Source organism: Calonectris borealis, chromosome 22 (assembly GCF_964195595.1).
Source record: "Calonectris borealis chromosome 22, bCalBor7.hap1.2, whole genome shotgun sequence".
In the NCBI taxonomy this organism is placed as follows: Eukaryota; Metazoa; Chordata; class Aves; order Procellariiformes; family Procellariidae; genus Calonectris; species Calonectris borealis.
The window spans coordinates 7,499,188-7,518,700 of NC_134333.1; the positions used below are offsets into that span (position 1 = coordinate 7,499,188).

At 66.1% G+C, this 19,513-nt stretch overlaps 1 protein-coding gene across 5 annotated transcripts; it reads left to right on the plus strand.

The window, feature by feature from the left end:
• Positions 1 to 1,819: 1,819 nt before the first annotated feature.
• On the plus strand, positions 1,820 to 18,239 carry SLC4A1 (solute carrier family 4 member 1 (Diego blood group)). Of its 5 annotated transcripts, XM_075171332.1 has the most exons (22): positions 1,822 to 1,966; positions 4,667 to 4,740; positions 4,868 to 4,964; positions 5,965 to 6,034; positions 6,166 to 6,266; positions 7,547 to 7,620; positions 7,806 to 7,983; positions 8,060 to 8,195; positions 8,397 to 8,538; positions 9,500 to 9,575; positions 10,895 to 11,079; positions 11,722 to 11,932; positions 12,039 to 12,242; positions 12,458 to 12,606; positions 13,242 to 13,436; positions 14,211 to 14,378; positions 14,634 to 14,723; positions 14,852 to 15,018; positions 15,136 to 15,389; positions 15,478 to 15,647; positions 15,889 to 16,062; positions 16,781 to 18,239. In XM_075171332.1, exons 2-22 carry the CDS (start codon positions 4,723 to 4,725, stop codon positions 16,859 to 16,861), a joined length of 2,940 nt encoding a protein of 979 aa, XP_075027433.1. In that variant the 5' UTR covers positions 1,822 to 1,966; positions 4,667 to 4,722; the 3' UTR covers positions 16,862 to 18,239. The 5 variants fall into 5 exon arrangements, with proteins under 5 accessions (XP_075027434.1, XP_075027436.1, XP_075027433.1 ...); XM_075171333.1 differs by lacking the exon at positions 4,667 to 4,740 and having other exon boundaries at positions 1,820 to 1,966; XM_075171334.1 differs by lacking the exons at positions 5,965 to 6,034; positions 6,166 to 6,266 and having other exon boundaries at positions 1,823 to 1,966; positions 16,781 to 17,621.
• Positions 18,240 to 19,513: the final 1,274 nt, after the last annotated feature.

Here is a 19,513-nt window from a genome sequence, read left to right on the forward strand (position 1 = left end):
AGGGTCTCCGGGGGGGGGACACTCTTCCCTGCAGGGCCCAGCCCCTCACCATGACGTGCCACGGGTGGGGACCCCGTGGGCAGAACCAGGAGGGGGGGACAGGCTCCGGCTGGACCCTGGGCAGCCCCCAGGGTTATTGGGGGGGGCTCTTTGCCCCCCCCTAGGGCTGAGCGCGGCTGCCCCCCTCCCTGCCTCAGGTCCCCACTTTGGGGGGATGCTGAGCATCACCCCTCCCCGTGGGGTCTGTGGGGTGCATGGGACCCCTCCGAGCGGGGGGGGGGGTGGGGTGCGAGCCACCGGCGGGCTAGCTGTGCCGGGGGGGACCCCCACAATGCCCCCAGCACCCCCCTTTTGTGCTGTGCCTCAGTTTCCCCATTGATGTGACAGGGAAATTGGGGGGGGGGTGTGTGAATACCACGAGCACCCACGCCCCCCCCCAGCACCCAAATAAATCAGAGTCACTCTGAGCAGAGAGGCACATGCCCCCCCGCCACGACCCATGGGGACATGTCCCCCCGCTCTGTGCCCCCCGGGGTGCCCCACACCCTCTTCCACCCCTGCCAGGGGGACCCAGCCCATAGCACCCAGTCATGGGGCAGCGGAGCACCCCGGGGGGGAGGGACCCCCAAAAACCCCAGGGCTGCTGCAGGGAGCGGAGCCCATGGCAGCACCCAGATAACGCCGGGGACCATTATCGGGAGCACCCAGCCCGCAGCTATCGCACCTCCCGTCCCCACAGCCCCGCGGTGGGTGCCACCGGGTCCCCAACGTGTGGGACAGGCCAGCAGCCGCGATGGTCCCCCCAAACGGGGCTGGCGCAGGGGGGGTCCCCACGACCCCACGGGCTGGGGCACAAGCGATGTCCCTGCGAGTGTCCCCAAGCACTGGGGTGGCTGGTGTGAGCGTGTGTGTGTGCATGCGTGCATGTGCATGTGTGGCTGCATGGGTGCCCATGTATGTGTGGCTGCATGGGTGCACGTGCGTGCAAAACTTGCCCACCTCACTCTTCTGCCCCTCCCTGCACCCTGGGATGTGGGGCGGGGGGCTGGGAGCCCTTTAGGGAGGTTGTAAACGTAGAGACATATGCACGTGCATGCACACATGTGCATATATGTGTATGCAAACATGTGCATGCATGCGCAGAGGCACTTGCATATGTGCAGGCTTAGCCACACACATACATGCAGGCTTGAGCACGCACGCACATGCACGATGCACAGGTGCACACCCACGTGGGTGCACACCCATGCACGCACGCACTTGCACGCACACATGCGTGCACGCACAGACGTGCCCACAGATGCGCACTCACGCGTGCACGCACACACGCGTGCACACACACACGTGCGCACACGCGTCCCTCGCCCTGCACCAAAGCAGCCATTCCCGTCCCACCAGGGGACGGCGATCCCAGGGGACAGACGGAAGCCCGGCCACGTCCCCCGTCCCCGCCGGCACCTCGTGCCTCCTCCCCCGGGGGAACCTCCCCAGGAACCCCCCTTTTTTTTAATTTTTTTTTTTTTTTTAAAAAAAAAAAGAGAAAACCCCAACCCCCCGTGAAGGAGGGGGACAGCCAGAGGGTTCCCGGGGATTCCCCGCAGGGAAACCCGGAGCCTCGTAAACAAGATAGCGGGGGGCACCGGGAGCACGGCACGGCCGAGCCAGGGCAGGGCGAGCGGCTGGGGAGGGCTGCGGGGCGCTGGCAGGCAGCAGGCAGCAGGCAGGCAGCAGGCAGAGCGCAGCCTTGACGCCGCAAGATGTTGCGCCCCGATAACCTTGTTTACGGGGGGCCCCGGGGGGGGGGCCGGGTGAGCCCGAAGGGGGGGAGATTAGGGAGGTGAGCGTGACTCAGGGCATTTGGGCGCGCTCCCCCGCGCCACACAGCTCTTTCCCCGCAGGCAGCAGCAGGCAGAGCCCGGGCAGGGGCCGGCGGCGAGGGCAGGGGCGTCGCGGAGGCACCCCAGGGGTAGGTGCGGGGTCACGGGCGGCGTTGGCACCTCGGGGTGTCCCGGGGTGCTGGGAGCGGGGGGACGGGGTGGGCGGGGGGATGGCGGGGCCAGGCGGGGTGGGGGAGCACCCCAGGGTGTCCCCGGCGTGGGGTGGGGTCTGTCGGGTTGTCAGCAGGGTGTGCTGGGGTGGGAGATGCTGTGGGCTGGGGGGGGTATAGGGTCCATGCTGAGCCATGGTGGTACCCACTGCGGGAGGGAGCTGAGCCACGCTGCATGGATGGCACGGGAGGTATGGGCTCCATACTGCGCCAGGCTGGTACCCGCTGCGGGAGGGAGTCCAGCTGCACCATGTGGATGGCGTGGGATGTATGGGCTCCATACTGAGCCACGTTGGGTACCTGCTGCGTGAGGGATCCCAGCCACAGTGCATGGATGGCGTGGGATGTATGGGCTCCATACTGAGCCACGTTGGGTACCTGCTGCGTGAGGGATCCCAGCCACAGTGCATGGATGGCGTGGGATGTATGGGCTCCATACTGAGCCACGTTGGGTACCTGCTGCGGGAGGGATCCCAGCCACAGTGCATGGATGGTGTGGGATGTATGGGCTCCATACTGAGTACCTGCTGTGGGAGGGAGGTCCTGTACTGAGCCACGCTGCGTGGATGGTGTGGGAGCTATGGGCTCCATGCTGAGCACGTGCAATATGTGCTTTGGGAGGTATGGGGTCCGTACCGAGCCGTGCTGGATATATGGCGTAGGAGGCATGAGTCCAGCCCTGAGTCATGCTAGTTGCATGGTGTGGGAAGTATGGGCTCTATACTGAGCACATTGGCTATGTGGTGTAGGAGATGCGGGCTCTATAGTGTGCGTGTGGGGTGTATGGTGTAGGAGGTATGGACTCCATACCATGCACAAGACGTGGGAGGTATGGGCTCTATACTGTGCACAAGGGTTGTATCGTATAGGAGAAATGGGCTCTATATTGTGCACACGAGATATCTGGTGAAGGAGGTGTGGGCTCTATACCGCACACACGGTGTGGAACGTATGGAACTATATGGTGCAGGGTGGCAGAGGGATGGATTCGGCGCGTCCGGGTGACCTGGGCACAGGGCACCCTGTGCCCCGCCGTCCCCCAGCCCCTCACCCCGGCCTCGGGGTGCTGCCTGGGCCCCGGGGCGGCACGGGGGGCAGCGGGGGGAGCGGGGTGGGGGCCGACACCGGCCGGGCGTTATCAGCGGGGCGCAGCCCAGTGCTCCGGGCTGATGCAAGAGCCGCCGGTGGGACCGGGGGGGGACCGGGGGGGGCCCGGGACAGGCCGGCCTGGGGGGACCGGGGGCCGCCGGTGCTGCGGGGCCAGGCGGGGCAGGAAGGAGGAGGCCGGGTCCGGAGCCGGCCGTGGTTCCCGTGGCCCCGCCGCGGCTCCCACGCCCCATCGGGGATCCCGTGGCCCCAGCGGGGGTCTCCGTGACCCCCCCGTACCCCCGGCTCCCGCGGCCCCCGGCCGGGAGCGAGCTCCTGCATCACCCTGGTGAGATCTGGGGGGGGGCTGAATCCCTCCCCAAACCCTCCCCACGCCCTGACCTTGCAGCCCCACCCGTGAGCCTCCCCGTGTGGGGTCCCTGGGGTGGTGGGGGGCAGCCGGGGTCCCCCCAACCTAGGAGGGGGTCCCCCCAAGCTGGGGGGTCCCCACGGGGGGGGGGGCTGGGGCAGGGGGGGTTGGGGGTCCCGGGGCAGGATCTCCCCCCCCCAGAGGCTCTGGGCTGGGGGGCAGGGGGTGATCATGGAGGGGGGGATATGGGATATGGGGGGACCCGGGCGCCTGGGTCCCCCCGGGAGGGGGGGGCGCGCCAGGTTTGGGGGGGGGCGGAGTGCGGGGGCAGGGCGCCCCCTGGCGGTTCTCCCCCGGCACGGCCCCGGGGTAGCTGCGGGGGGGGGTACGGGGGGGCACGGGGTGGGGGGCAGAGGGGGGTGCGGGGAGGGGTGCAGGCACAGGCTGCAGCTTCCCCCCTCCAAGCACCCACCCACCGCCCAGGGGGCTGCAGAGGCTTTGGGTGCTGGGGGGGAGGGGGGCAGCAGGGTCCCCCCCCGGCTGTGCACCCTGGGATGTTGCAGGGTGCTGGTTCCGTCCCGCTTGGAGAGGTCCCCGTGAGCCCAGCTGTGCCTCAGTTTCCCCTTTCTCACCCCAGGGGGTTGCGGGGGCTTGCTGGGGGCCCTGGATGCTGCAGTGTGGGACCCCAGCCCCTGTGCATGGGTCTATATGGGACCCCACCTATGTGCATGGGTCTATATGGGACCCCACCCACAGGCGAGGGGTCATCTGGGACCCAGCCCATGTACGTGGGTCCATAGGGAACCTGACCCCCGGTGCAGGACACGGCAGGACCAGCCGGCGGGCGTGGGCGTGGGTGGGTGGGGGCGGGATGCTGCGTCCCTGGTGGGAAGCTGCTGGGGCTCTGCCGTCGCCTGACGTCGGTTCCCATCCCGGATGGCGGCAGGGCAGGGCACCGCTTCCCTGGGGACCCCCGGCCCTGGGACCTCCCGGCCCGTGGGGAGCAGGTTACGGGAACGGGGGCTGCGGGAACGGCCCCTGGTGTCCGGCCCCAGCCCCAGCCCAGGGGAAAAACCCCACGTCCCGGGGGGCACCGAGCGCTGCCCTGGCCTTTCCTAACGTATTTTCCCTCCCTTTCCCCCGCGCCCGCCCTGACGCCGCAGAGCGCCGGGTTATGGTGCCGCCGGGCTGATTGCCGGGACGCAGCGAGCCCCGAGCCATGGAGGGGCCTGGCCAGGTAGGGAGACCCGGCCCCGAGCCCTGGCTCTGCCGCTGCGCCCCGACCGGCTCCCACCCCCGGCACGGCCCCGGCGAGGCGCTGGGGGTGCTGGTCCCCACTGAGCCCCCTTCTCTCTATCCCGCAGGAGGCCTACGAGGAGGGGATGAGGAGGAGCCTGGACCCCAAGGGCTACGAGGACCCCGGCATAAAGGGCTCCCACCTATCGCTGGGGGAGATGAGCAGTGAGTGGCTCCTTTGGGTGCTGGGGGACACCGGGCATGCGTGGGCACCGGCGTTGCATGGGGGATGGCATTGCACGAGCACCAGCGTCGTACGGGCGCCAGCGTTACAGAGGCGACAGCGTTGCATGGGTGATGGCGTTGCATGAGCGATGGTGCTGCACGGGCACCGGCTGTGCAGGGGAACTGGCACCGGGGGGGTGCCAGCATTGCAAGGGCACCAGTGGTTCAAGGTCGCATGTTGCATGGGCACCAGAGTTTCGTGGGTGCCAGCTATGCATGGGTACTAGCATGGCACAGGCGTGTTGCATGGGCACCAGCATTGCATGGGTGCTGGTGTTGTCTGGGTGCCAGCATTGCTTGGGCACTAGTGTTGCATGGGTGCCAGTGTTGCATGGGCACCCATGTTGAATCGGCACCATGTTGCATGGGTGCTAGCATGGCACAGATGTGTTGCATGGGCACTAGCATTGCACAGACGTGTTGCATGAGTGCCAGTGTGGCATGGGCACCAGAGTTGCATGGGCACCAGCGTTGCATGGGTGCCAGCATCGCACGGGTGCCAGCGTTGCACAGATGTGTTGCACGGCTGCCAGCGTTGCACGGGCACCAGCATTGCATGGGTGCCAGCGTTGCACAGATGTGCCAGCGTTGCATGGGCAGCGGGGCTCGCCCGGAGCCCGGGGCGGTCAGGCAGGGACGCGCAGCCCTCGGGACTGGGCCACCCAAAGGCAGCGACACCCTTTGCCGAAGGCCCGGAGCCGGTGAGGGGCCGAGCTCGGGGACACCCGGGGTCCTTGAGGCCACGACCGAGAGTCCCCGGGGAGGGGAGTTTGGGGGGGTCTGTGTGCCCCGGAGCATCCCCTTGCCCAAAGCTCAGTTGATTCGGAGCTGCCGCCCTGCGGGGGTGCTTGGGCTGCGCCGGCTCCCGGCATCCAGACCCTCGGGTCCCCGTTCGGGGTGACACGGGTCGGGGGGTAACGCTGCCGCCTGTTCTGCGCAGGGGCCAGCGCCGGCACCGCGTCCCCCTTGCACGCGTGGAGGGCCAGAGCCGAGGAGCTGACGCCCCTGCGGTGAGTCCCCCAAATCGGGGAGGGGGCTGGACGCTGTCCCACCTGCCTGGCTGGCATCGGCAAGGGGAGGGTGCCGGCACCCATGGGTGCCTGGCGCTGACCCCCCCGTCCCGGCGGTGTGTGTTTTGCAGCCGGTATTTGCCCAGCCGCCGGGGATGCTATGACCTGGACGGGAGGAGGCGCGTGGCCGGGGCCCCCCCGGGACGGGCGAGCCGCCGTGGCGGAGGGCAGCGTGAGTGACCGCGGGGGGCACCGGGGGACGAAGCCCAGCCCCAGCGTGTCCCACCCCTCCCCCCCCCACCAGCCCTCCGTCGCGCCGCCCGCCCCGGCTTTGCCACCCCCGACCTCGCGCTCTGGGGGGGTGACTGTCACCCGGGCGTCAGGGCACGCCGCGGGGTGACCGCTGCCGCTTGCCCGTAATCGCCCGCTGATTGAGGATAAATAAAGTCTTTGTTTGGGGTGAGGACAAGAACCACTTGGGGCTGAACGCCGGCTGGCGCCGGGCGGCTCGGCGGCGGCGGCGGCGAGCTGGGACGAGGACAGGCTCGTGCCCACGTGCCACGGCCAACGCCGTCAGGGACACCACGGGGGGGGACACACCCCGTCCCCACTCCCGTGGGCACAGCATCCTTCAGCCGGCAGAGCAGGATGCGGCTCTTGCGGCATCACCCCGCCGGGTGACCCGGCCGGGGGCAGCGAGGGGACCGCGGTGGTCCCCAACGGGGATGGAGGGGGACGGGGTGAGCCTGTCCCCGGCATCGGGGTGGCCGCGGGCGGGCGGGAGCCGCGCTGGTGTTTACTGTCAGCAAAGGCAAAGTGCTCCGGGATTTACGGTGCACACAGGGCGGCCGCGGGGCGTGGGGCTCGGCCCCCACTTTATAGGGCCAGAGCCTGTGGGGCCGTGGGGAGCAGAGGGGGGGCCGCAGGTAAGCGGGGGACGAGGACGGGGACACCTCGAGCTCCTGGGGTCTGGCTGGCTGGGGAGGTGCTGTCCCCATCCCAGTCCAAGGGACGGTGCTCGGTGCTGGGGTCAGGGTTGTGCCGGTGGCAGGGTGGTGGGGCAGAGTGCGGCCACGAGCCCTGCTCTTATCCCGGCCCCGGTGATGTCCCCAGAGTGTCACCTTGTCCTGGGAGCCAGGCTGCGGCGTGGCGAGGGGCTGGAGGTGGGCACCGGCAGGACGGGGGGTGATGGAGGGGCACATCCAGCAGACCCAACTGGGTCTGGGATGGGGCAATGGGTGAGGGACACGTCCAGCGAGTCCCAGCCAGGTCTGGGCTGGGGGTGATGGAGCAGGGGACACATCCAGGTAACCCCAAACTGGGTCTGGGCTGGGGGTGATGGAGCAGGGGACACATCCAGGTAACCCCAACTGGGTCTGGGCTGGGGGTGATGGAGCAGGGGACACATCCAGGTAACCCCAACTGGGTCTGGGATGGGGGTGACGGGGGGAGACCCAGGGGGGTCTGGGCCGGGGCAGGGACCAGCTAACACAGCGGTGGCTCCGCTCGCAGCTCCGTCGGTGACCGATGTGGACCTGGAGGCGGCAGGGAGCAGGAGGCCCGTGTCCCGACGGGACACCCATGAGGTGGGTGCCGCCCCAGGGACCCCCATTCCCTTCCCATTCCTGGGACTGGGTGAACTGTGGCCACTCAGAGACCAACCCCACGTCAGCCCTTGGGGACACCAGGGCACGGGGGGGGGTGCTGGGGCTCCTGGGGGTCCCCGGTGTGGCTGGGGGGGGGACCCTGACACCCCCGGCTCTGGCTACAGGGCTACGTGGAGCTGCACGAGCTGGTCATGGACAGCACGAAGGAGCTGTGCTGGATGGAGGCCAGCCACTGGCTCAAGCTGGAGGAGGACTTCAAGGAAGCCGGGCACTGGGGCCAGCCCCATCTCCCCTTCCTGACCTACCGCAGCCTCCTGGAGATCCGCCGGGCTTTGGCCAAAGGTGGGGACACCGGCTGGGGCTGGGATGACGGCGGGGACCTCGCGCCGGCCGGCCGGTGACGATGCTGTCCCCGCAGGCGCCGTGCTCCTCGACGTGGCGGCCACCTCGCTGGCGGCCATCGCCCACGTCCTCATCGACCAGATGATCTACGAGGGGCAGATCAAGCCGCAGGACCGGGAGGACATCCTGAGGACGCTGCTGCTGCGGCACAAGTACGGCCAGGGCTGATGACCCCCGGGCTGGATCCGGCCCCAGCAAATCCCGCTGGAGCCTGGCACAGGGTGGAAACCCCCCCCGCCATGTTTTGGCTTTGCCTCCCAGCCCAATTTGGGGGTCCCTGGGGCTGCCTTATGGGGGGGTTGGGGGGGTCAGTGGCGCTGGCCCGTCTGACGCCGTCCCCTCGGCTGCTCTAGACACCCCAGCAAGGCCGAGTCGGTCGGGATCCTGCCGCTGGCGCAGCTGCAGCGCTCGGGCACCGGCCGGGCAGAGACGGAGCAGCCGCTGCTGCGGGAGCAGCAGCCCCTGGAGATGCGCAGGCTGGCCGGGGCCGAGCAGGCGAGCAGGGACGGGGCTGCGGCGGGGGGGGGCAAGGGGGGGCAAGGAGGGCAGGGGTCGGGGGTGCTGGGTCCAGCCAGGGCTGCTGGGAGATGCAGACGTGCACCCCGGTGCATGCACACGCAGGCGGGTGCTCACAGGGTGCAGGCTCTCGCGCAGCCCCCCGTGCCGTGCATCCCGGGGAGCGCACGCACCCGCTGACACACACTCGTGCACGCTCCCACACCTATCCACACCCCCCCCACACCTATCCACACCCCCCCACACCTATCCACACCCCCCCACACACGCTCCCACATGTATCCATACACGCTCGCACAGGCGTGAGCGCCCACAAGTGCACGGGTGCAACCCCCCCCCCCCCCGCTTTCTCTCGCTCTCACACACGTGCACACATGCACTTGCACACACACGCATGCACGTGCACACTTGTGCTGGTGCACTCCCATACCTGCACGCTTGCAGGCACATGCACGCGCATGCGTGCACACATGTGCACATACATGTGCACACATGGGGAGGCGTTGCCACGGGATGGTGCATGCGGTGGTAGGGGGGGAGCTGGGCTTGCAGGGGACAGAGGGGGACACGCAGGGGACGGAGGGGGACACACAGGGGACAGAGGGGGCCATGGAGGGGACGGAGGGGGACACACAGGGGACGGAGGGGGACACACAGGGGACGGAGGGGGCCATGGAGGGGACAGAGTGGGAGACGCAGGGGACGGAGGGGGACATACAGGGACGGAGGGGGACATGGAGGGGACAGAGGGGGACACGCAGGGGACGGAGGGGGACATGGAGGGGATGGAGGGGGACATACAGGGACGGAGGGGGACATGGAGGGGACGGAGGGGGACATGGAGGGGGCGGAGGGGGACATACAGGGACGGAGGGGGACATGCAGGGGACGGCCACCAAGGACAGCCGGCTCACTCCTGCCATTCGTCTGCCTGCCACAGAGCCCGAGCGGGGCCACCAGACCCCAGCTCCCCGAGAAAGTCCCCGAGGATGCCGAGGCCACGCTGGTCCTCGTGGGTGAGTGGCCAGCGGGGTGGTGGGTGCAGGGCTGGGGTGGTGGGTGCAGGGTCAGGGCGGTGGGTGTGGGGCCGGGGTGCGCGGCGGGGGCTTTGGTGTCTGCCTGCTCGCTCACTCGCTGCTTTCCTTGCGCCTTTTTTGACTCTCCCCGTCCTCAGCCTTCGCCGCCGCCTGCTGCCGCTCAGCGCTGCTCTCTGGGCCCCCTGTCCCCATGTCCCTTGTCCTCGTGTCCCATTTCTCCACTCCCCCATGTCCCCGTGTCCTCATGTCTCTCTGTCCCCTGTGCCCCGTGTCCCCATGCCCTGATGTCCCTGTGCTCCCATGCCCACCTACCCCTGCGTCCCCATGTCCCTGTGTCCCCGTGTCTGTGTGTCCCTCTGTGTCCTCATGTCTTTGTGTGCCCCTGTCCCATTCCCTTTGTCCCCCCACATCCCCATGCCTCTGTGTCATCTTGTCTCCAAGTAACTCTGTCCCTGTACCCCTGCGTCCCCTTGTCTCCATACCCCAATGTCCCCATGTCCCCATGTCCCCATGTTTCGGTGTCCCCATGTCCCCATGCTCCTGTGTCCCCACATCTCCATATCCCCATGTCCCCATGCTCCTGTGTCCCCATGGACCCGTGTCCCCATGTTTCGGTGTCCCCACATCCCCATGCTCCTGTGTCCCCACGTCTCCATATCCCCATGTCCCCATGCTCCTGTGTCCCCATGTCCCTGTGTCCCCATGTTTCGGTGTCCCCATGTCCCCATGCTCCTGTGTCCCCACATCTCCATATCCCCATGTCCCCATGCTCCTGTGTCCCCATGTCCCTGTGTCCCCATGTTTCGGTGTCCCCATGTCCCCATGCTCCTGTGTCCCCACATCTCCATATCCCCATGTCCCCATGCTCCTGTGTCCCCATGTCCCTGTGTCCCCATGTTTCGGTGTCCCCACGTCTCCATGTCCCCATGTCCCCTTGCTCCTGTGTCCTCATGTTTCGGTGTCCCCACGTCTCCATATCCCCATGTCCCCATGCTCCCGTGTCCCCACGTCTCCATATCCCCATGTCCCCATGCTCCTGTGTCCTCATGTTTCGGTGCCCCATGTCCCCATGCTCCTGTGTCCCCATGTCCCTGTGTCCCCATGTTTCGGTGTCCCCATGTCCCCATGCTCCTGTGTCCCCACATCTCCATATCCCCATGTCCCCATGCTCCTGTGTCCCCATGTCCCTGCGTCCCCAAGTCCCTGTGTCCCCATGTCCCTCTGCCCCATGTCCCTCTGCCCCGTGTCCCCTGTGCCCGACCCCCCGTGACCCCCGTCCCGTCCCGTCCTCCCCCCAGGCTGTGCAGCCTTCCTGGAGCAGCCGACGCTGGCCTTCGTGCGCCTGAAGGCCGCGGTGACGCTGGACGCCGTCCTCGACGTGCCCCTGCCCGTCCGCTTCCTCTTCGTGGTCCTGGGCCCCGACACCCCCCACATCAGCTACCATGAGATCGGCCGCGCCGTCGCCACCATGATGTCCGAGAGGGTATGGCTCGCCCGCCACCGCCACCGCCACCGGCACTGCCACCCAGGGTGCCAGCCCCCCTGAGCACCCCGAAGTCCCCAGCCCTGGGGCTGCACCCCCTAACAGGGCTCGTCCACCTGTGCCACATCGTGCTTGTGTCCCTGTGTCCCCTTGTCCCCACGTGCCTGTGTCCTCATCCTTCTGGGTCTCCATGTCCCATGGACGCCTGTCCCCGTGTCCCCATCTCCACATGCACCCCTATCCCTGTCCCTGTGTGCATCCCTGTCCCCACGCTTCTGTGTCCCTGTGGCCCCATGCTCCCATGTCCCCATGCATCTGTGTCCCCATGTGCCCATGCCCCTGAGGTCAAATGTCCCCTTGTCCCCATATGTCCAAGCAACCATGTCCCCATGCTCCCATGGTCCTACGTCCCCCATGTCCCCATGTCCCCCCTTATCCCTATGCCCCTGTGGTCCCATGCCCCCCCTTATCCTCATGCCCCCATGTCCCCATGTCCTCATGCCCCCATGTCCCCATGTCCTCATGCCCCCATGTCCCCATGGTGCCCCATCCCTGTGGGAATGCTCAGATGCCAGGCGGGTGCCCAGCAGCACCCAAGGGTGCCAGAGACAGCTGAGCACCTGCCCCCGGGCCACCCCGCAGATCTTTCGCCGGGACGCCTACCTGGCCGAGGGTCGCCAGGACCTGCTGCGGGGGGTGGAGGACTTCCTGGAGGCCAGCATCGTCCTGCCGCCCACCGAGACCCCCAGCGAGCAGCTCCTCCGCAGCCTGGTGCCGCTGCAGCACGAGCTGCTCCGCCGCCGCTACCAACCCCCCGAGAAGGCGCCGGGCGAGGGCTTCCTAAAAGACCTGGGTACGGCGGGGACCACCCCGGCCCCCTCCTTGGGATCCCCATGACTGGTGGGACCCTCCCCCTTGCACGTGATGTCCCCCCCATGGCCACCTACTTGTGTCCCCAGGGCTGGAGGCGCCGGCGCCGGAGGACGACGACCCCCTGCGCAGGACGGGGCGACCTTTTGGGGGGCTGGTGCGGGATATCCGCCGCCGGTACCCCAAATATCTCAGCGACATCAAGGACGCCCTCAGCCCCCAGTGCCTGGCTGCCGTCATCTTCATTTACTTCGCAGCGCTGTCACCTGCTGTCACCTTTGGAGGCTTGCTGAGTAATGAGGGGGACGGGCTGGGGACACACCGGGGGACGGGGACGTCCCCCAGCTGGGCACGGGGCTGGGGGAACCGGGGTGCCACTGCCTGCAGCACCATCCCCTGGGGATGCTCCTGGGGGGGGTTATCACACCCCTTGCTGCCGAGGAGTTTGGGATGGGGGGACAGAGCGCTGTGCCCCCCAGCACCCACCGGCTCTGCCCCCCCCCCCCAGGTGAGAAGACCAAGGGTATGATGGGGGTGTCGGAGCTGCTCATCTCCACCTGCGTGCAGTGCGTCTTCTTCAGCATCCTCAGCGCCCAGCCCCTGCTCGTCGTCGGCTTCTCGGGGCCCCTCCTCGTCTTCGAGGAAGCCTTCTATTCGGTGGGTGTCACCTCGCACCCCTGGGTGCCCCCCACCCACCGCTGGCCATCCCCGCAGGGGGCTCGCGGCGTCCCCACCAGCCTTGGCAGAGGCACGGGGTGCTGCCACGCGGGTGATGGCACGGGCGCTGCTACGAGGGGATGTCACGCGGGTGATGGCACATGGGGGTGGCACAGGGGTGATGCCACATGCAGGATGGGACTGGTGAGATGGCACATGGGTGATGCCACGTGGGTGATGGCACATGGGTGATGCCACGTGGGTGATGCCATGTGGGTGATGGCACATGGGTGATGCTGCATGGGTGATATCATGCAGGTAGAGCCATCCGGGTGATGGCACAGGGGTGATGCGAGGGGCATGATGCCATGTGGGTGATGCCAAAGAGCTGTCACCATGTGGGTGTCACCACACGGGCGATGCCAAGCAGGTGCTGACATTGGGGTGCTGCCAGGCGGGTGATCCCGCCATCGGGGTGCTGCCACACCGGGGTACCACTATCCCCCATCCCAGCACCTTCCAGCCCCCGGGCAGGAGCCGCAGGGCCACTGTGGGACCCCGGGCTCCAGCCCACCTGGGTGCCCACACTGGGGGTTCTGAGGGGCTGACGGGGGCTGTGCCCTCTGGCTCCCCAGTTCTGCAGTGACAACGGCATGGAGTACCTCGCGGGTCGGGTCTGGATCGGCTTCTGGCTGATCCTACTGGTGCTGGTGGTGGTGGCCTGCGAGGGCAGCTTCTTGGTGCGCTACCTGTCCCGCTACACCCAGGAGATCTTCTCCTTCCTCATCTCCCTCATCTTCATCTACGAGACCTTCTCCAAGCTCGTCACGGTGAGGGGCGCGGGGGTCCCGCAGCGGGGAAGGGCCGGGGGGCTGCAGATTGTGGGCATCGCCTGGGTTTCCATAGAAACGGGAGCTGGGCAAGGGATGCAGGCGAGGGATGGAGCCCGTCTCCCAGCGTTTTCTCCCCCTTCCCAGGCGTTTCCCGGCTCGTGCTTCTCTCCGCAGGGGGATTTTGGGGCAGGGAGGTGAAGCCCAGGCAGATGTCCCATCTGGGCTGCAGCAAACATGGTTCTTGCCCAGGAACTGCCTGGAGAGGCCCCAATTTTTTCCCCCATCCCCTGGCTCAGACCCTTCCCGGGTGGCCGGTAGCAATGGGACAGTGTCACCCTGTGCACTGGGTGCCCACAGGGACATCTCTGGTGCTGGAGAAGTGACAGGCAGGACACATGCCCCCATCACACCCTGGACCCCCATCACACCAAGGCACCCCCGTGCACCCCTCCATGAGCTCAGCACAGCCCCAAACACCCCGGGTGACGCATGGTCCGCAGCGGGGCCACGCTCATCCGTCCCCACCGTGCCACCCAGCCCCTGCTCCAGCCCCGTTTCCGAAGGAATGTAGAGAAAACCGAGCCTAAAAATAACCGCCTGCTCACCACGCGCCAAGCTCCCAGCCTCACTGGTCACCCTGGCACACATCCTGCACCCACGCACCCACCGGGACGGTGCTGTGGGGCTCCCAGCATGGCAGGAGGGGTGCAGGGGGGTCCACCCACCAGTGGGTCTCCCATCCTCCCTGACCCTCTCCCCTTCCCTCCCCAGATCTTCAAGGATCACCCGCTAAAGCGGCATTACAACGTGCAATCCATGGTCGAGCCCAAGGTGCCGGAGCCCAACACGGCGTTGCTGTCCCTCGTCCTCATGGCCGGCACCTTCTTCCTGGCCTTCTTCCTCCGCAAGTTCAAGAACAGCGCTTTCCTGCCTGGCAAGGTGAGGACGGGGGGGACACGGTGGCGTCCCCCCCCATACCCCACTGGACCCTCGGCAGGGGCAGCGCTGGGGGGGAAACGGGGGCTCAGTGGGTGCAGTGGCCCGAAAGGGGCTGGCTGAGACCGTGCAAACTCATTGCATGCTCCTTCAGAGGTCCTTGTGAGAGATCAGTGCCGGTGGGGACACGGCGGGGGGGACCCCCTCGGCCAGGTGGGGGACACAGGCGGGTTTAACGCGGTCACGGTGTCCCCACAGGCCAGGCGCTTGATTGGGGACTTCGGGGTGCCCATTTCCATCTTCATCATGGCGCTGGTTGACTTCTTCATCAAGGACACGTACACGCAGGTCTGGGAGCCGCAGGAGGGCAGGGCTGGGCGGGGGACAGTTGTCCCCAAGAAGGGGACGTGGAGCTGGTTGCTCGTCCCTGTGCCCTGTCCTTGTCCCCTCACCCCCCCATCTCTGCTCCCATCCAGAAACTGAATGTCCCCAAAGGGCTGGAGGTCACCAACGCGTCCGCCCGGGGCTGGTTTATCAACCCCTTGGGGAAAAACGCCACCTTCCCCATCTGGATGATGTTCGCTTCCGTGGTGCCCGCCCTCCTGGTCTTCATCCTCATCTTCCTCGAGACGCAGATCACCACGTGAGGACCAGGGAAGGGTATGGGGAGGGGAGGGCTGCGGGGTGCCCGGTGGGACGGGGACGGAAGGGACATCCCCAGGGTGCTGTGTCACCAACTCGTCCCTTCTGTCCCCGGCAGCCTCATCGTCAGCAAGCCCGAGAGGAAGCTGGTGAAGGGCACCGGCTTCCACCTGGACCTGCTGCTGATCGTGGCCATGGGGGGGGTGGCCACCCTCTTCGGCATGCCCTGGCTCAGCGCCACCACCGTCCGCACCATCACCCACGCCAACGCCCTCACCGTCATGAGCAAGACCTCCGCTCCCGGCGAGAAGTCCCAGATCTTGGAGGTCAAGGAACAACGCATCAGCGGCTTGTTGGTGGCCGTGCTCATCGGTGAGCTGGGGAGGTGCCCCCCCACCCCCGGCCGGCGAGGGCTGGGTGTCCCCGGAGGCTCTCCCTGACCTCTCCTTCTCCACCGCAGGCGTCTCCATCCTCATGGAGCCCATCCTGAAGTACATCCCGTTGGCCGTGCTCTTCGGCATCTTCCTCTACATGGGTGTCACTTCTCTCTTCGGCATCCAGCTCTTCGACCGCATCCTGCTCTTGCTGATGCCGCCCAAGTACCACCCCAACGAGCCCTACGTCACCCGGGTGAGTGAGCCCTACGTCACCCGGCTGGGTGGCCGCGGGCTTGGGGGTGTCCTGGGCTGTGGCACCCCATGGTGCTGCCTGCAATTGCTTGGGGCTCCCCAAAGAGCCTCCTCCTTCGGTGCTGACCTTCGCTGGGCTCTTTGGGCCACTGGTCCTGCCCCTCCCCATCACCCAGCACCCTGGGAAGGGTGCAGGGTGCTGGACCCACCACCCTGACGCCGCTGGGCTCCTCATCCCGCAGGTGAAGACTTGGCGGATGCACCTCTTCACCTTCACCCAGATCGTCGTCCTCGGGCTGCTGTGGGTGGTGAAGTCCACCCCCGCCTCGCTGGCTCTGCCCTTCGTCCTCATCCTCACCGTGCCCCTGCGGCGCTTCCTGCTGCCCAGGATCTTCCGGGACATCGAGCTCAAATGTGTACGTAGCCCCGGCACGGGCTGGAGCCGCTGCGGTGCTGTCCCCGTCCCTGTGCCTGTCCCTGTCCCCATCCTCATCCTCATCCCTATCTGCGTCCCCATTCCCATCCCTGTCCCTGTCCTTGCTCCCATCCCTATCTCTGTCCCTGTCCCCATCCTTATCCCTGTACCTGCACCTGTCCCCATCCTCATCCCCATCCCTGTCCCCAGTCCTGTCCCTGTCCCCATCCTCATCCCCATCCCTGTCCCCAGCCCCATTCCTGTCCCCATCCTCATCCCCATCCCTGTCCCCAGCCCCATTCCTGTCCCCAACCCCATCCCCATCCCTGTCCCCAGCCCCATTCCTGTCCCCAACCCCATCCCCATCTCTGTCCCCAGTCCCGTCCCTTTCCCCAGCCCCATCCCTGTCCCTGTTCCCAGCCTCATCCCTGTCCCCATCCTCATCCCCATCCCTGTCCCCAGCCCCATTCCTGTCCCCAGCCTCATCCCTGCCCCTGTTCCCATAGCTATGCCAGCCCATGTCCCTGTCCCCATCCCCATCTCTGTCCCCATCCTTGTCCCCATCCCCATCCCTCTCCCCATCCCCATCTCTGTCCCTGTCCTCAATCCTGTCCCCATTCCTGACCCCTCCCTGTCCCCATCCCCATCCCCGTCCCCGTCCTCACCCCTGTCCCCGTCCCCGTCCCCATCCCACCTAACGCCCTCTCCCATCCCTCCAGCTGGACGCGGACGACGCGGTGGTGACCTTCGAAGAGACGGAGGGCACGGACGTCTACAACGAGGTGCAGATGCCCAGCTAAGGGCTCGCTGCCACCCGCCCCCCCCCCGGCTGGCCCCGCGCCCCCCCGGCCCTCCCCCACCACCCGCTTGGAGCTCCACCGCTGCCGTCCCAGGGCGCTGGGTGACAGAGGGGGGGACTTGGGGACACGGCCCCAGAGCCCCAGTCCCCACCCGCGCACCCTGTGAATGGAGTCTTTTTATTTTTTTTTTTTTTCCCCTCTTTTTCCCTTTTTTTTTTAAATATTTTGGATGGTGTGATCTCGCCCGCGCTTTGCTGCCCGCTGGGGAAGAGGTTGCCCGGGCTGGGGGGGTCCCACGGGCTGTCCCCCACCCCATGGCAGGGCGGGATGGCCCGTGCCCCGTGTCACCGTCCTGTCCCCGAGGCCGTGACCGGGCACCGGGAAGGAGCCGGAGGAAGACGCCCGAGCCTGGAAAGAGGAGGAAGGCAGGGACAGGGTGGCAGGGGTGGAGACGCAGCAGGATGGGGTCCCCCCATTCCCCCCCCCCACTGTCCCCCCCGGGCTTTGAGCCCCCCCTGCCCGGCCCCTCTTCCCCAGACGAACTTTCAGCGCTAACGAGCGCTCGCAGCATCTCCCGGGGTCGGGATGTAAATAGTCCAGCGAGGGGGTTTATATATTTACAATGAAGATAATCATGCTAAAAACACCCAAAAAAAAAAAAAAAAAAAAAAAAGGCGCCGATGCTTCCGCAGGTAGGATTTGCTCAGAACTAAAAAAAAAAGATCCAAAAAGCACCTTAAAAAAGAAAAAAATGAGGGGGGGGGGGGAAGCAGCTGCGAGGAGTGATCTGTATATTTGATGCTAGCGATCGGGGGAGTTTGTAATTTATTTCTAAAGGCTCATTGTGCTCCCGCCCGCGGCGGGGGCCGTGTGTGTGTGTGTGTACATACTAGAGAGAAACTATATAAAAATTTACAATTTTCTAGAAAACTTTATTTTAAAGGATCCTGGTCAGGGCCTAAACTCTACGGACCAGTCCGGCAGCATCGTTTAACTGATGAATTAGTGTTAGTATCATTCCTCTTTATTTTTTTAGCGTTTCAGTTAAATCCGTGTAGTTTTTCCTTGATTTTTCCCTTGCTTGCTGTACCGCGTCTTGCCCCGTTTCCGCCGGGATTGCTCCCAAACCGGCCGAGCATCCCCCTGCTCCTGCCCGGGTCAGACCCGAGGACCGGATCCAGCCAGGGCTGGAGCATGAGCGTGAGCACCCGATCAGGCTGCAAATTTGCTCCTTTTTGCAATATCAACGTAGAGGAACCCCAAAATCCGGGTGGGGGGTGGGGGTGGGGGGGGACAGCCGTGCCCAGGGCTGCGCTGCCTTGTGTTTGGGTTGATTTAGTTTTATTAATTATGTGTTCGAAATAAGCAATTCTGCGAGCTTTGGTTTTTTTTTTTTCCTTCCCTTCCCTACCCACCTCTGTATCAGGCTTTAATAAAGAAATGAATAAAATCAGAAAGGAAGCGGAGTTTTTCTTTCCGGTTGGGCATTTGCTGGGGGGTCGCCTTATTTAATTGCCCCCCCCCAAAAAGAGCGGCAGCGTCCTTTGGAGGTGTCCGGCCCCGCCACCCCGAGATGCTCAGTGCAGCTGTACCAAGCTGCTTGCCATGGTGTCCTGGGATGCTCGCTGCATCCCGGCACCCTGGGGTGCTCCTTGCGGCCATCCCGGGATGCTCCTTATGGCATTCCCAGGATACTTGCTGCAGCCATCCCAGGATGTTCCCCACAGCCATCCCGGGATGCTCCCCATAGTCGTCCCTGGGATGGCTGCAGCAAGCATCCCAGGATGTTCCCCATGGCCATCCTGGGATGCTCCCCATGGCCATCCCCGGGATGCTCCCTATGGCAATCTCAGGATACTTGCTGCAGCCATCCTGGGATGTTCCCCATGGCCATCCCGGGATGCTCCCCATGGCCATCCCGGGATGCTTGCTGCAGCCATCCTGGGATGCTCCCTATAGTTGTCCCGGGATACTCACTGTGGCCATCCCGGGATGCTCAGTGCAGCTGTACCAAGATGCTTGCCATGACATCCCGAAATGCTCGCTGCAGCCATCCCGGGATGCTCCCCATGGCCATCCCAGGATGCTCAGCCCCCCCTCACCCCCCCTGCACCCCAGGGTGCTGCCCTATTGCTGCCGGCCACACGGCCGCGGCCGTCCCCGCTCCGGGGGCACACGCTGAGCCGCCTGCCCAGGGATGTTGTTGTAACACGGGGCAGAGCAGACCCCAGCCTCCCCCTCCAGACCACGCTGGCACTAAATCGACCTCAATTACCCGTAATCTCATTAACGAGAGCAATCAGCAGGGCTGCTGCCCCCATGGCAGACACCTGCCCATGGCCCAGCTCTGGCAACAACGCCGTGGGAAGGGATCTGCCCATTTGCCCCGAGCTTTTCCGTGGGGCGCGCATCGGGTCAGCATCTGCGACCGCTCCCGACCGTGACCCCAAAAGCTCTCCGGGGGGGCTGGGATAAATCCCATCCTGGTCATCAGGTTTTTCTGGTGTAGCTGCTAGCCCTTGTTTTCTGGAGACGGAGGTACATGGCCGGTGTTTTTCAACCCAAGGCCTGCAGATCTGGCAGCTGCCTGTCCTTCTGCCGGCCTCACGTGGGCAAGTCACGCCGGGTGCCATCAGGAGGGCTCTGCGTGCC

Bases quoted from the DNA above. Each gene is read 5' to 3' on its own strand.
- SLC4A1 (XM_075171332.1), top strand. The intron at 8,196-8,396 runs GTACGGCCAGGG...CGGCTGCTCTAG, and splicing joins ACGCTGCTGCTGCGGCACAA to ACACCCCAGCAAGGCCGAGT. The intron at 12,243-12,457 runs GTAATGAGGGGG...CCCCCCCCCCAG, and splicing joins CACCTTTGGAGGCTTGCTGA to GTGAGAAGACCAAGGGTATG.